The following is a 13,836-nucleotide window of genomic DNA, read 5'->3' as shown; positions in this document are numbered from 1 at the left end:
AATAACTGGTTTGAAAGTAAACTGAGAGAAATCTGATTGTATTTTATTAAATCACTCAGAAGCAGATAAGAAGGAATGGAAATAAGAATTTAAGGGAAGAATTGAACATATAAGTAAATACAGTGATGTCCCGCATAGCGACAATAATCTGTTCCAAAAAAATCATCGCTATCCGGATTCGTTGCTATGCGGGGCAAAAAAGCCCATAGGAACGCATTAAAACACGTTTAATGTGTTCCTATGGGCAAAAAACTCACCGTTATCCGGAAATCCTCCATGCGGCTGCCATTTTCGCTGCCCAGTAAGCGAGGAAAGGGTGTGAAAACACTGCAGGCAGCCATTTTCTTTACCCGGTGGCCATTTTGGAACCGCCAATCAGCTGTTAGAAAAAACATCACTATGCGAAAATCGGTAAGCGAAATGCTTACTGATCATCGCAAAGTGATTTTTGGCCATCTAAAACATCATCAAAAACTGCATCGCTATGAGGATTCGTCATTAAATCACTCGTTATGCGGGGCACCACTGTATTTGGGAATTTATATTACTGTATTTTTCCATGTATAAGACACCCCATGTGTCTGCAAGATTGCTTTGATCGTTGCTTTCCCCTCCACTTTTTTTTGTTCTCTCTTCAGCTTACTTTCGTATATAAGATGACCCTAAATTTTAAGTCTAAAGATTTTAGACAAAAGTATTGTCTTATACATGGAAAAATATGCTACATGTATTTTATAATAAATGATTAAATTAAATATGGATAAATTTAAGAAATAAATTAATGACCAGATAAATTAGTACAAAAAATTAAAATTGTCATAGTTCAGAAGAACAGCATTATGTAAAATGAAGATTATTCCTAAACTTAATTTTATATTTTGGATGCTCCCAAAACTTAGAAAACTGATAAAATTGAGGAGATCATTGACCAAAGACAAGTTCAAGAGGAAGCAAACAAAAGAAAGAGCACAGTTAGTGCAATTTATAAGATTTTAACACATGCTGGATCTGAAAAAGCTATGACGAAAAACCAGTGGCAGGAGGACTTAAAGGAAGAGGACAAAGTTGAGGATTGGAACAAAATATAGTCACAAAGAATAATGAAGAATATGTCTATAAGGGTAAAAGAAAATTGTTTTAAAGTTGCATGGAGAAGATACTTTTCCCCAGTAAGATTGAATATAATAAATAAAAATGCACCATCTCAATGCTGGAGAAGTAAAAAAGGAACCTATATGCATATGCGGTGGACTTGTGAAACAAGAAAGAAGGTATGGCCACTAATTTTTAAAGAAATTAGAGAAATTATTGGATATGTTATTCAAATACAGTGGTGCCTCGACTTACGGATGAAAATTTTGACTTACAAAAAGCTCTGGCTGCTAAATTTTGCTTCAACTTGTGGCTGGAGTTTCCATTCACAAATGGAAAAAGGCAGGGGAAAAAGGGCAGGAAATTCAAACCGTTGGTGGTGAAGAGGCTACTTCTTCGCCCCAACAGTTAGGAAAAGGGAGGCTCAGCCTCCCGGGCTTCCAGCACTGCTGCCACCACCACTGAGAGGAGAGCTGCCGGACCATGCCGGATGAGCTCGGCCTCCCGGGGTTCCCCACTGCTGTGACCGCTGCCGCTGGAGGCCTCCTGGACTTCCCCACCGCTGCAACCGCTGCTGCCTGAAGCCTCTGGTGGTGATGGGGAACCCCGGGAGGCCTCTGATGGTGGCGGGGAAGCCGAGGAGGCCTCCAGCGGTGCGGTCACAGAACCGGGGAACCTGAAGAGACCTCCAACGGCGGCAAGGAAGCAGGGAATCCTCCGGAAGTGGCGGTTACAGTGGCAGGGTACCCCCCAGAGTCCTCCAATGGTGCAGAAGAAGCTGGGGAGGCCTCCGGCAGTGGCTGTCACCACAGCGGGGAACCCTGGGAGGCCTCTGACAGCAGTGAGGAAGCCAGGGAGGCCTCTGGCGGCTGCGGGGAACCCCAGAAGGCCTCCAACCGCGGCGGTCATGACAGCGGGGAACCCTGAGATGCCTCCAATGGCAGCAATGAAGCCGGGGAGGCCTCCAGTGGCAGCGGTCACAGTGCCAGGGAACCCCCGGAGGCCTCCGACGGCAGCGGTCACAGCAGCGGGAAAGCCCGGGAGGCTGAGGAGGCTTTGTACAGGGTAAGGTGCTCCTTTTTCCTTTGAAAAAAGTTGTTGTGGGTGGGGTTTGGAGGGTTTGGGCTGGGGGTTTATGTTTCTGTGTTGTTTTATTCTTTGGTGATTTTTTAAAAGTCCCAGCGGACTTGCTCCAATGTTTATTTTTGGATTTTTTATTTTTTCATTTTATTTTACTTTATTTTTGCAGTCCCGGCATGGGACTTGCTCTGTTTATTTTCTTTTTCTTTTTTTGTATTTTTTTCTTTGGCTGGAATGGATTAATCAGTTTTCAATGCATTCCTATGGGAAATGGTGCTTCAACATATGAAAATTTTGAGTTACAGCCACCATTCCAATATGGATTGATTTCGTAAGTCGAGACACCACTGTATCACCAATTATTGCCCTCCTAAATATAATTAAGAATGACCATCATTAAAAAGAACAGAAAGCGTTAATAATTATAATGGCTACAGTAGCAAGATTAATATTTGCAAAGAATTAGAAAAGTGACAAACAAATTAATATTGAAGACTGGTACAAAGAAATGTGCAGTTTAGCAATTAATGATAAGCTAACGTGAAATGAAAGTAAGAAGGAATTTATATTTGGAGTATAACTTTGTGAAAGGAAAAGGTCATAAGCCAACAGAAGAATCAATGTATTTTTGGAGTGAATGGAATGAAAAGTATTAAAATGATATTTTTGGTTATCTAGTCCTGAGGGTAAAAGTGGCACAGGTGGGGAATTCTAGTTGTATTGTGTATATGCACACATTTTATGTTAGTTTTGTTATTATTTTTCTTTCATAAACATGAAATAAAACATTTAAAAATAATACATTATGTAACCTCTATTTCAATCAAATAAGCTGACATTTTAGTCTTTTAACTGGGGCTTTCCAGAGTCAAGCATGTCAGATACGGGCTTATTTTCAAAAAGCCATCATACATTCTAGCCAAAGGAAGGATTGCAGTGGCATTATACAGTATATAGCTCTCACCCTTCTTACAATGTCTTTTCATAGACATATACACTCAGACTTTTGTTGGTACAGTTGCAAAGAAAAGATACAGTAAATCCAGTGGCATTCCTTCATAGGATTATGAACCCCATTTTCAACTCACAGGAAGCTAGACTTCTCCAAAACTTCCACGTTTACTACATCCAGAACACAGGACAGAAGTTGCAATTATACTCATGTATTACTTACAGGCATTTCACAAGTAACTAGTAGGACATTTCTGTGAACAGAAAGCTAAACCAACTAAAATATTGGCGTGGTCCTTGAAATTCAAGACGAAAGTCTAAATAAGGGGATGACAGAAGTATTTCTAATAATGTGCCCTCTTTGTGGTTCCAAAGCCCTTGCAGTGCAGTAATGAACATTTCTAGGATTCTAGATTTTCAAATTTTTGATCCTACAAGACTGTGTTTGTATAAGTTATGTGCAACTGCTAGACAAAAATAAAAATATTGTTATCAGTGTAATGACAGCATGCGGAAATGTAGATCACAGACCATTTATGTAACAAGAATACGATTTCACATCGGAAAAAAAAATATTCTTGGACTTTAGAAGACGACGATAAGGTTCCTTTATAGCTAAGACGAGTGCACAGCATCAGGAATGTCTCTGAGAGAAATAAATACTGTGTACAGGGTCTGAGTGCAATGTGCGGACCGGGAACTCCGAGCCGCCTCCGCCTCCGCCCCAGGCTTCTTCCCCAGGGATAGCTCTGTGTGTGTTGCAGCAGCAAGCAAGCCCAACGCCGGAACCTGGTGGATCTCCTGTGCGGGCTGAGCCAGAGGTCTGTGTCATCACAAAGGAGATTTCAGCAGGAAACTCGGGCGGAAGAACCCCACCCTCGGCAAGCCTGAGCGCCCAGCTGCCATAACAAGCCCTCGCCCCTCCCGCCGCGGGCATGTGGGAACCGGAAGAGAGTGGCAGGCACAGGAGAGCCCTGCAGGGGGGGGGATGAAGCAGCGGGGGAGGGGGCGTGGTCACAGGCAAAGAGGGAGGAGCGGTGCGGCCACGGGGCGGGGCTAGGATGGCGTGAAACGATTTGGAACCACCATAGAGATAGAAAGATAGCATGGCGCGACTTGTCAGTTCCCTCACACGTAAGACTCCTTCTACCACAACACGTTTGGCTGCTAACCACCCCCATATGAAATGCCACTATCTCCACAGTCGAGAACGCCGAAGAGAAGAGAAACCCGAGGGCTTCATGAGCCTCACTGGTTTCCTCCGTAATCTCTGGATCGACAGCGTCCGCGAGAGGGGCGGCTCCCGACCTCACCCCGTCACGTGACCACGGGGAGGGGGTGGCACCACCTGCTCTGTTTCCCCCTTTGCCCGGGAATGATACGGTGCTCGGGGTCACGTGAGGGCGTGAAGCGCGGCCGGCAATTGGTCAGCCGGAGCAGCGCGAGCTCGGCGGAAGAGCCGCCGCCGCCGCCGCCACAGGAGAAGCAGGGCCCGTTGGGAAAGTGGCGTCTCCGCCGGTCTTCCGGTCGGGGGGTTTCTGCGCTCCGTTTGTCGAGCGGAGCCCCGGCAGGAAACAGAGGAGAGGCCGGCTGCGGCGCGACCATGAGGCGGCGCTGGGGTCGCTCCCTCCGGGGCCTCCTATAGCCCGGCTCGGGTCCAGCCCAGCCTAGCCGGATCCGGCGGCGGTCGCAGCGGCAGCAGCAGCAGTTGCCCGGCGCCGCCATGGGGAATACCGTCACCTGCTGCGTCTCTCCCGGAGCCAGCCCCAAGCTCGGCGGGGCCCGCGGCTCTGCCCTGGGAGCGGCGACGGGAGGCAGCGGCGGAGGGGGAGCGGGCGGCGGAGCGGCGGCGGCGGCGGCCGCGGGACTGGAACGGCGTGGGGGCGCCTACCGGGAGATCACGGAGGCGGAGTCCGGCGACTCTGACACGGGCGGACCGCACCTGCAGCACATCAGTGACCGCGAGTTCCCGGATGGTGAGCGAGGCGGGGCAGGGCCGGGAGCAGGGGAGGCCGCGGGCAGTGGGCAAGGCCTTGCCCCAGAGTGGGGCCGAGGGGGGGCGGCAGGGGTCCCTTCGTCGCCTCCCGTGGGCCACCTGTGGGGACAAAGCTCGGCGGTTTCTCGCGTCAGGGAGGCGTTTAGAGCGGTGAACAAGCGCCCGCCCGCTCAGGAAGGCTGGGCAGGGTTTGTAGCTCAACACCCCAAGTACCGTTATTCCGGGGGGGGGAAATGAACCCCGGTTTTGTCAAGGGGCCCCCGTCGTCCGGCACGGGTTTTAGTGAGGGCCCCGCCGTCCATCTTGAGAGGCCGTGCGAGGCAAGGGGTAGAGAGTGGCGGACTAGGACTCACGGGACCTTCGGTTCCAACGGCCTTCATCGCCGTGGAAGGAAACTCCCTGAAGGGGAGGCGGTGGCGGCGGCGGCTGTGGGCAGCCCACTCCTCAAGTCTCTCGCCCGCTTGGGGAACAAGGCGAGGATTTCCGTAAATCAGACGCACCTTGACGGTCCTCTTTAATTTCTGACAAGGGGTGGTCTGCCCCTGTGTGCGTTGAAAAGGTATTGGAAGGAGGTTTTCTGGTCAGCCCAGAGGAACTTTTACAGCTAAGTACAGCACAAATGTTTGGAGGAGACTCTATGTAGTTATGTGCTGTAAATGAGGAATGGCTGGAAAACTCTGTGGTTTAGGTCTCAGGTTGTGGAGTCAGACAGAGGGTGGGAGCTCAGTTCCCCACTGTGCCAGCTGAACTCAATGAATGACCCATAGGGTTCTCAAGGTAAGTGAAATATTTAAGTAGCTTTTTCAATTCCCCATGAGTTTCTAGGGACAAGTGAGGATCTGAACCCAGGTCTCCAGAGTCCTATTCTGTCACACTGTCCACTAAACCGCACTGAATGTTCACATGGGACCATGTGTCTCCCACCTGTCTATAGGAAAAGAAGTCAAAATGAAGATTAAAAAAGAAACTGAGTGTACAAAGAGGTTGGATTTGTCAAGGTATATGGACAATTTTTAGGGCCTCATCTGAGCAAGAAGTCTCAGTGATCCTACAGCTATACTAGGAGTGGGATTTTCATGTCGCAAAAAATGGAAGGGGAAATGCAAAAAAAGAGTCTCAGTTTAATTTTCATGCTTTTTATCTAGTCGGTATACATAGCCTTTGAAATATTGGTCTCATTTAAAATTTTCGCATTTCCATCTTTCATGTTCCCCTATTTTTGTTTAAACAGAAAAGGGAAACATGAATATTTCATATTTTCTGTTTGTCTCTTCTGTTTCATTGTTCTAAAATCAGCTTGGAAAGTTTTAATCTGTGTATCCCTAAAACAAAGTGGTGGCTACAAAGCTGTTTGATCTGAAAGGATGGCTGAAGGAAAGGAAAGATACATTATTTCCCCTTTAAATACTTAACATTTGTTTCTAGAAAGGAATTAGTGGGGTAGCTGAATCAGATCATTCCATTCTGTTCCAGCAGTAAGATGTTCTTTTCTATTTTTTAAATATAACTAATTCAGAAGTATTTAAATAACTGTTGCAATTTCAGGTAGAGGTAGAGACCAACAAGTGGTCTCCTTTACTCTATCCTTGTGCACTTGAGTAGTGGATCTCTATGAGTGATGGTCTCAAGTAGAGATAGGGGTATTCCTATACGAATATCCCTGCACAGGTGGCAATAACGAGAGTGCAACACCATGGGACCGGACAGTTCACTCACCGATCTGCCGCTGCTGCGGACACTGCAATTCTTCCAATGGCTCTGCAGATCATGATCGGCTAGCCACTCCTGGCAAGAGGCGGGAGGACAAGCCTCACTGCAAGGTCGAAGAGTGGCTTGCAGATTGTGATCTGCACAACCATTGGAAGAATCGTGGCATCTGCAGCAGCAGCAGATCAGTGAGTGGACTGTCTGGCGCCATGGGGCTGGACCCTCATTATTGCCACCTGTGTGGGGTTATTCGTATCTCTAGTAAGATTGAATCTGCTCTATACCAGAGCACATGGTAGAGTTGTACATACTTTGCCAGTTCTTTGCCGGTTATCTTAGGAGTTTTTGTTTTATTTTGGCAACATTTGAGTATGCTTTATTACTGTAAGAAAGCATCTGGATTGAAATTGAAAGATTACGTGTATGAAACAGGGGTTTCAGACTTCAGCTAAATGAATGTAGTATTTCTTTGACATTTAAACAGAAAAAAAATATTTAATATAAGAAGTTCCAGTCAGTCTAAAACACAGATGGTCTCTAGAAATTCTGTGAGTTGGAGTTAGACTTAGTCATGCTTAAGAACTGACCTATTGACATCAGGGACATTATATCAGGGTCACTGTGACTGACTGAGATCCCAGTGGTTTCAATGGGACAGTTCTAAGCATGACTAAAACCTATTCAGGAGTTAACAGTATTTAGTTTGCTAGACATCCGTAGAGGAGTTTGTGTAGGCCTGCCACACCCAGCATTGTTTTCTTCATGTGATGATGGAGGAGTCTGAAGAGGAAAGGATTCTATTCACATGTAGATTCTACAAACGAACAGGAACAGTGGAAAATCTAGGTACTTGCTCATGTGTAGAATCTTGTTTCAAACAAACTCTCTTCTTCAGTCTTCTCTGTCATCGTTACCATAGTCTCTTGAGACAGAAGGATGCCATTGCATTGCATCTTATCAAGAAAGCACTGAAGGGGGTGGTGTCTAAGTGCTTTCCTCAAAGCTCATTCCCCTGACCAAGTATCCCAGCAGCATAGGGCTTTTTTGCTGTCATGCTGAAGCATGGAACTGCAACAGAAGGTATCTATCTCTGGACTAGATCAGATGAAAAGCTCTTTAATTTCTCTAGATTGAGAGTGAAGACCAAAGTCCAGCTGAAATGCATGTGGGACTTCCTCTTTGCTGATGATGCAGAGACTGGCGAAACATTAAGAAGAACAAACTTTAGAACATGGTCAAAGAGCCCGAAAAACCCACAACAACCAACGATGCAGCTGTTGTTGCCCATTCTGCTGAAGAGCTCCAACAACTTATACATTGTTTTAGTAAGGCCTGCCAAGACTTTGGATTAACAATCAGCCTGAAGAAAACACGTCATGGGACAGGGCGTGGACTCACCTCCCTGTATTACCATCTCTACACAAGAATTGGAGGTTGTTCATGACTTCGTGTACCTTAGCTCAATGATCTCTGACACTCTCTCCCTAGATGGCAAAGCAGCTACCATGTTCTCTAGACTCACAAAGAGACTATGGCTTAATAAGAAGCTGACGGCATATACCAAGATCCAGGTCTATAGAGCCTGTGTCCTGAGTACACTCCTGTACTGCAGTGAGTCCTGGACTCTTTGTGCATGGCAGGAGAGGAAGCTGAACATGTTCCATATGTGTTGTTTCGATGCATTTTTGGTATCACCTGGCAGGACGAAGTTCCAAATAGAGTAGTCCTAGAACAAGCTGGAATTTTTAGCATGTATACATTACTGAAACAGCAACATCTATGTTGGCTAGGGCATGTCGTGAGAATGGCTGAAGGTCAGATTTCAAAAGATCTCCTGTATGGAGAATTGGTGCAGGGAAATTGCCCCACAGGGAGACCGCAGCTGCGATACAAGGATATCTGCAAGCAGCATCTTAAGGCCTTAGAAATGGACCTCGAAAGATAGGAAACGCTGACATCTGAGCATTCAGCCTGAAGGCAGGCGATGCATCACGGCCTCTCCCATTTTGAAGAGACCCTTGTCCAGCAGGCCGAGGCAAAAAAGCAGTCATGAAAGCAGCAAAATCAGGGAGCTGGACAGGGGACAGATTGGATTTGTCTTCAGTGGGGAGGGGATTGTCACTCTTGAATTGGCCTTCTTAGCCACACTAGACGTTATTTCAAGACCTCTATTTAGAGCACGTTACCATAGTCTCTCGAGACTGAAGGATAAATTGACTTTAAGTCTTTTGAGAAGCAGAATGCTGGAACCGCAGTAAAGAAAGATGAGGAATGGGACACAGAACAGGATGGGTATCTTTTTTTCAAAATATAACTTAGCTTCATCTCCTGTTGTATCTTCTCACATTGTGCTTTCTGTTCATTGTGTTTTCTGCTTTCATCAGAATTTGAGAATGAGAGTTACTGTCTCTTTTTAAAAATTCTGAAGTCTGTACAGTGGTGCCTTGATTTACGAACTTAATCCGTCCCAGAAGATGTTCGTAAGTCAAAACGTTTGTAAGTCAAATCAGCATTTCCCATAGGAATGCATTCAAACCCGATTAATCCGTTCCGGCTGTTTTTTTGTTCATATGTAGAGCCCCCGTTTGTAAGTCAGAGCATTAGTTCCCATAGGAACTAATGCAAAACAGGTTAATCCATCCTCTACCACTAGGGGGTTAAATATTTTTTTAACCTAAGATGACTTAGGTTAAAAAAAGGGCAGGAAAGGAGGGGGGCATGGAACACCTTTTAAAAGAACACCTTTAGAACCAAGGAGCTTTAAACCAAACCAAGCACCTTTTAAACCAATGTTTACATTTTAAAATTCAGTACCAGGCAGTCCAAAGTCCATTTCCCACTTTCCCCGCGTTTTTTGTTCATAAATCACAGCTCCGTTTGCAAGTCAAAGCAAAATTTTGCATACGGAGCTGTTCGTAAGTCGAAATGTTCATATGTCAGGGCGTTCGTAAGTCAAGGCACCACCGTACTGTTTGTCTATTCCTTTGGTCTTCATGGCATTTTACTACTGCACACAAATGAACAAAGCTACAAAATCATGAGTAAGGAGTGATGTACTCAATACTAGAAGGATTGCTTATGATAAGGAAAGTGTAAGTCACAAATATGAATGGCTACTCACCACAAGATTTTGTTTGAGCCGTGATTTGGTGCTTTGGGAAATCACCTGCTTTGGCTTCTGTCAGTTTGGAGTCTCGGCCAAACGTGCATTGAGGTTCAACAATCTGAAGGTTCATGTATCCCATCAACAATAATTAAGTGTTTTTTTGCTGAAAGGTATTTAAAGGATTAGTTGCCCTTTACAACTGCTTGGTTTAAGACAAATAGATACAAATTTTATATGTTTAATTTTGATGTTTGATTTTTTTAAGGAAGCGGTAACTGTCAATAACTTTTTATTTCTTGATCTAGAATAAATTTACAGCCATAGTGGTCTCATATGGAAGCATCATGGTTGTTACAATTTTGGAGGATAGGTTGAGGAATTTTTTTTTTTAACAAAGCAGCCTTTTCATTTAGAGTGATTCCCCAAATAGGCAGTTTGGAAAACAATAAGCATCACAGAGATGACCCTAAGTAGCAGGCTTGCAGAGTTTCCGAAGGATAGAGTAGTTTATATGAAATAGGGTCCTAAATATTCTGTGGGGAGAGTGATTAGATTACTTTCTTTTCCTCCATTCTCATGTTCGGTGCCTGCTGTAATAGATCACTGATGATAACCCAGTACCCTAACCCTAAACTAATCTACACACAGAGTGCAACATCACTGAACTGAACTCATCCCCCAAAATGCAGAACATTAATGTACTTGTAAAAGAAAATGTTGGTATAAGAAACACAGGGAAGAGGGCCTAAAAAGTAGAATCTGGAAAGTTTATGGTGTTGGTGCCTAATGTCACTGTGGTTGTACATGTGGAAAAATGGTTGTGCATGTGCAAAAAGATGAATCGTGTGCATCTTTTTAAAAATGTGGTAAAATGATGTTGGATGGAGATACAATGATGATGAATTATCATTGACATCACTACATTATTGTTTCATTCTTATATACACAAGGAAGGAATGTAATGCATATTGAAATATTACAGTGTATTTCTGATTTTAGAAAGATTTCAGAGGTAGGAGAATTAAATGCTTAATATTAAGGCAAATGAAGACAGGAAGCCTATCAATAAGAATAGTAGCTGCAAACAACAGCAAGGAATTAAGCATACTGTAGAGAAAAGGTTGGGGAAAGCTGAGGGGATGAAAGAAATTGGAATAAGAGAGGAACTCAGAGTGAAGATTAAAGAAGATTAAAGCAGTTAAAATGAGCCACTAACTCCCCTAAATCCTAACTTAAAAGCTTGTTCTGTCTCTTCCAACAGCTGTCTATATATTGAAAAAGAGGAAGGAAACTGGAATTATAACTTATAAGCTTTATCAACTACAGTCCCATCTCAGTTCACAGATGTGGGGAAAACATGTTTAGAATGAAAAGATGACCCCTGGCTGTCCTTGGAAAGGTAGCCAAGAGTCATCTTTCAGAGAAATTAAATGCAAAAAGCATAGTTCTGTGTGTATCTTTTTTTCCATGCCTTTCCAAAGTCCAGATGAAACTTTGAATGGGGTCCAGCTTCATTTCTGGTAGCTGCAGAAGAAGGCCCACATCATTTCAGGAAGCACCATAACTCATGTGAACGGACTAGACCCTGTTTGCTTGGACTTCAGGCTTTCTCTGAATCTCATGCACATATCTAGCTATGAGTCTTAAAATAAAAACAGTGGTTGCTGCTGTACTTAAAAGTAAAATAATGCCTATTAAGGTGCCTGACTTGAGCACTGAATTTTCCACTGTTTATCAGAAGGAAGGAAAAGGGTGTTGGAGTAAAGGGATTTTGAAGGTTGAGTGGAACATGATGTCATTATGAGTGGACAGTGGCATGTTAAATCCAAACCAACAGGAAGGTCAGTTACAGCAGCAAAGTCAGATACCTGTAACTTACTGCTTCCCTTCTTTTGTGATGTTTGATTCCTAAATAAAGTGAATGTTATTGAATATGAATGTGTCTATCACAGATTCCTTTATAGGGTGCGAAATACATATTCACTTCCTGTTTATTGTAGCTTAAAAAAACTAAGCAAATAGTACGAAGTGGCTTTCTTGGAAACCTTGCAGTGTTGATAACTAATTTTGGTCTAGCTACGTTTATGATCATGAGGGTTGGAAAAATTACCTGGGTTGGCTTGAATCAATTGTCACAGGCCCCAATCCCCATGCCAGGAATACATACTTCCATCCAACTAATTTGGTGAAGATCACCATACCTGTTTCTTTAGTCCATTATTAGGGCTGCTTCACCATTGCCCCAGCCAGTTTTCAGGAATAGGAAAGCAATGAGATATGTATGTGTGGTGAAAGGAACTGCTGAGTATGTGGGCAAGTGTGTGTGTGTAAGAAAAGTTGCTTTGGCCTCCTTTCTCAGCAAATTAAATGTACAAGTGGGGTCTTGACTTGAGAACTTAATCCGTATTGGAAGGTGGTTCTCAAGTCAAAAAGTTCTCAAGTCAAATCTGCATTTCCCATAGGAATGCATTGAAAACCATTTAATCCGTATCTGCTCTTTTCCGTCCATAGAAACTAATGGGAAGCTGCTATTCTGCCTTCGACCACTAGAGGGGGATATTTTGTTTCTTTTTTTCTTAGGTCAAGAAAGGTTCAGGGAAGGCAGGGAAAATACAGTCCAGGCAGTCCAGTACCAGGCAGTCCGAAGACTGTCTCCCAGTCCACTCTCTAAACACTGGGAGGAGTGAGGAAGCAGACAGGCACCCTTTTCACTGGCCAACAGTTAACTGAAAGTTCACATTTTGCACTTTCCCTGCCTCCCACGTGGGTTTTTTTCAGTTCTTAACTCAAATCTAAGTACTTAAGTCAAGTCAATATTTTCCTATGAGAGCGGTTCTTAAGTCAAAATGTTCTTAACTAAAGCCGTTCTTAAGTCAAGACCCCACTGTATGTGTTCTTCATCTGAGTGGTCTCCATCAGTGTCTGAAGAATCCGAGCAGAGTCTTGGGACAAATAGATAGGAGAGTAGTGTCTGTCCCAGGACAGAATATCAGTGTCCCTCCTTCCTGAACACTCCCACTTGTTTTGTGGGATAAAAAGGTTTATCTGACTTTGAAGAAGCTTGTGCCCATTGGCTTATGCCTGCCATGCAAGCTGCTAAAGGAAGGGTGCAAATTTGGCAGGAGGAAATGGTAGTATAACTCCTTCAGAAGCATGTGGCATTGCTTATGTGGCCAAAGTGGTGCTATCCAAGCAGCTCAAGATAATGTTAGTATGCCTAGGTAAACCCGGTGTTTCCATAAATACAACAGACCTTGGGAGGGGAACCACAAAGGCAGGGACACTGTAGAACAGCCCAGTGAGGACAACATTCTCAGTGGCTATGGCATGTTTTTTGTTAGGGAAGTAGGGTATTGTGGAAAAGGGCATGGTTAACCGACTGGAATAGGACCACACTAGTGTTTTGTAGCAGGTCCCTTTTTTGGGGGTAAAATTTTTTTACAGGACATTACTTTACCAGTCGTAATAAACTACTCCGACAGCATGGAACAAAAATATGCTAAACAGCTGAACATTGTTTTTCTGGCAGTGTTCTAGGTAGGAAGAAAGCAATAGAAAAGTATGAGATTCTTCCTTAGTTTGGCAGTGAAAAAAGTATGGAGATTTTTTTGAAGATGAGAAGCTACAGATTATTTTGCGCATAATATGTGAACCATACAGAGAACTGCTTTATTTTTTGAAGTTAACATAAGTGCTGTTGATTGAGAATTCATTACCACAGAGTAAGAGGGTAGCTACAAATGTGGCTGCCAAGAAAAATTTGAATGGATGATCGAGGTCTCACTTTGACGCAAAAGATGTGGTAGGTGAGAAATTATAAAATGTGCTGTGCTAGGTCCCCAGGTGCTATAAATTATTCATAGTTCTCCTTGTGGTTACCATGCCATGTGCTGTGTTTTTCTTC

The 13,836-nt window shown here is 44.1% G+C and overlaps 1 protein-coding gene across 2 annotated transcripts in view; it reads left to right on the top strand.

Annotated features, from left to right (window-relative positions):
* The first annotated feature begins 4,539 nt into the window (after positions 1 to 4,539).
* CCNYL1 (cyclin Y like 1) overlaps positions 4,540 to 13,836 on the top strand; it is a 49,112-nt gene continuing 39,815 nt past the window's right edge. For both annotated transcript variants that reach the window (XM_072978157.2, XM_072978148.2), the window contains exon 1: positions 4,540 to 5,099. In XM_072978157.2, coding sequence (XP_072834258.2) covers positions 4,847 to 5,099 — 253 coding nt within the window. In that variant the 5' untranslated portion in view covers positions 4,540 to 4,846. The remainder of the gene's footprint in view (positions 5,100 to 13,836) is intronic.

Source organism: Pogona vitticeps, chromosome 1, assembly GCF_051106095.1.
Source record: "Pogona vitticeps strain Pit_001003342236 chromosome 1, PviZW2.1, whole genome shotgun sequence".
In the NCBI taxonomy this organism is placed as follows: Eukaryota; Metazoa; Chordata; class Lepidosauria; order Squamata; family Agamidae; genus Pogona; species Pogona vitticeps.
This window is presented reverse-complemented; position numbering and strand designations above follow the sequence as displayed.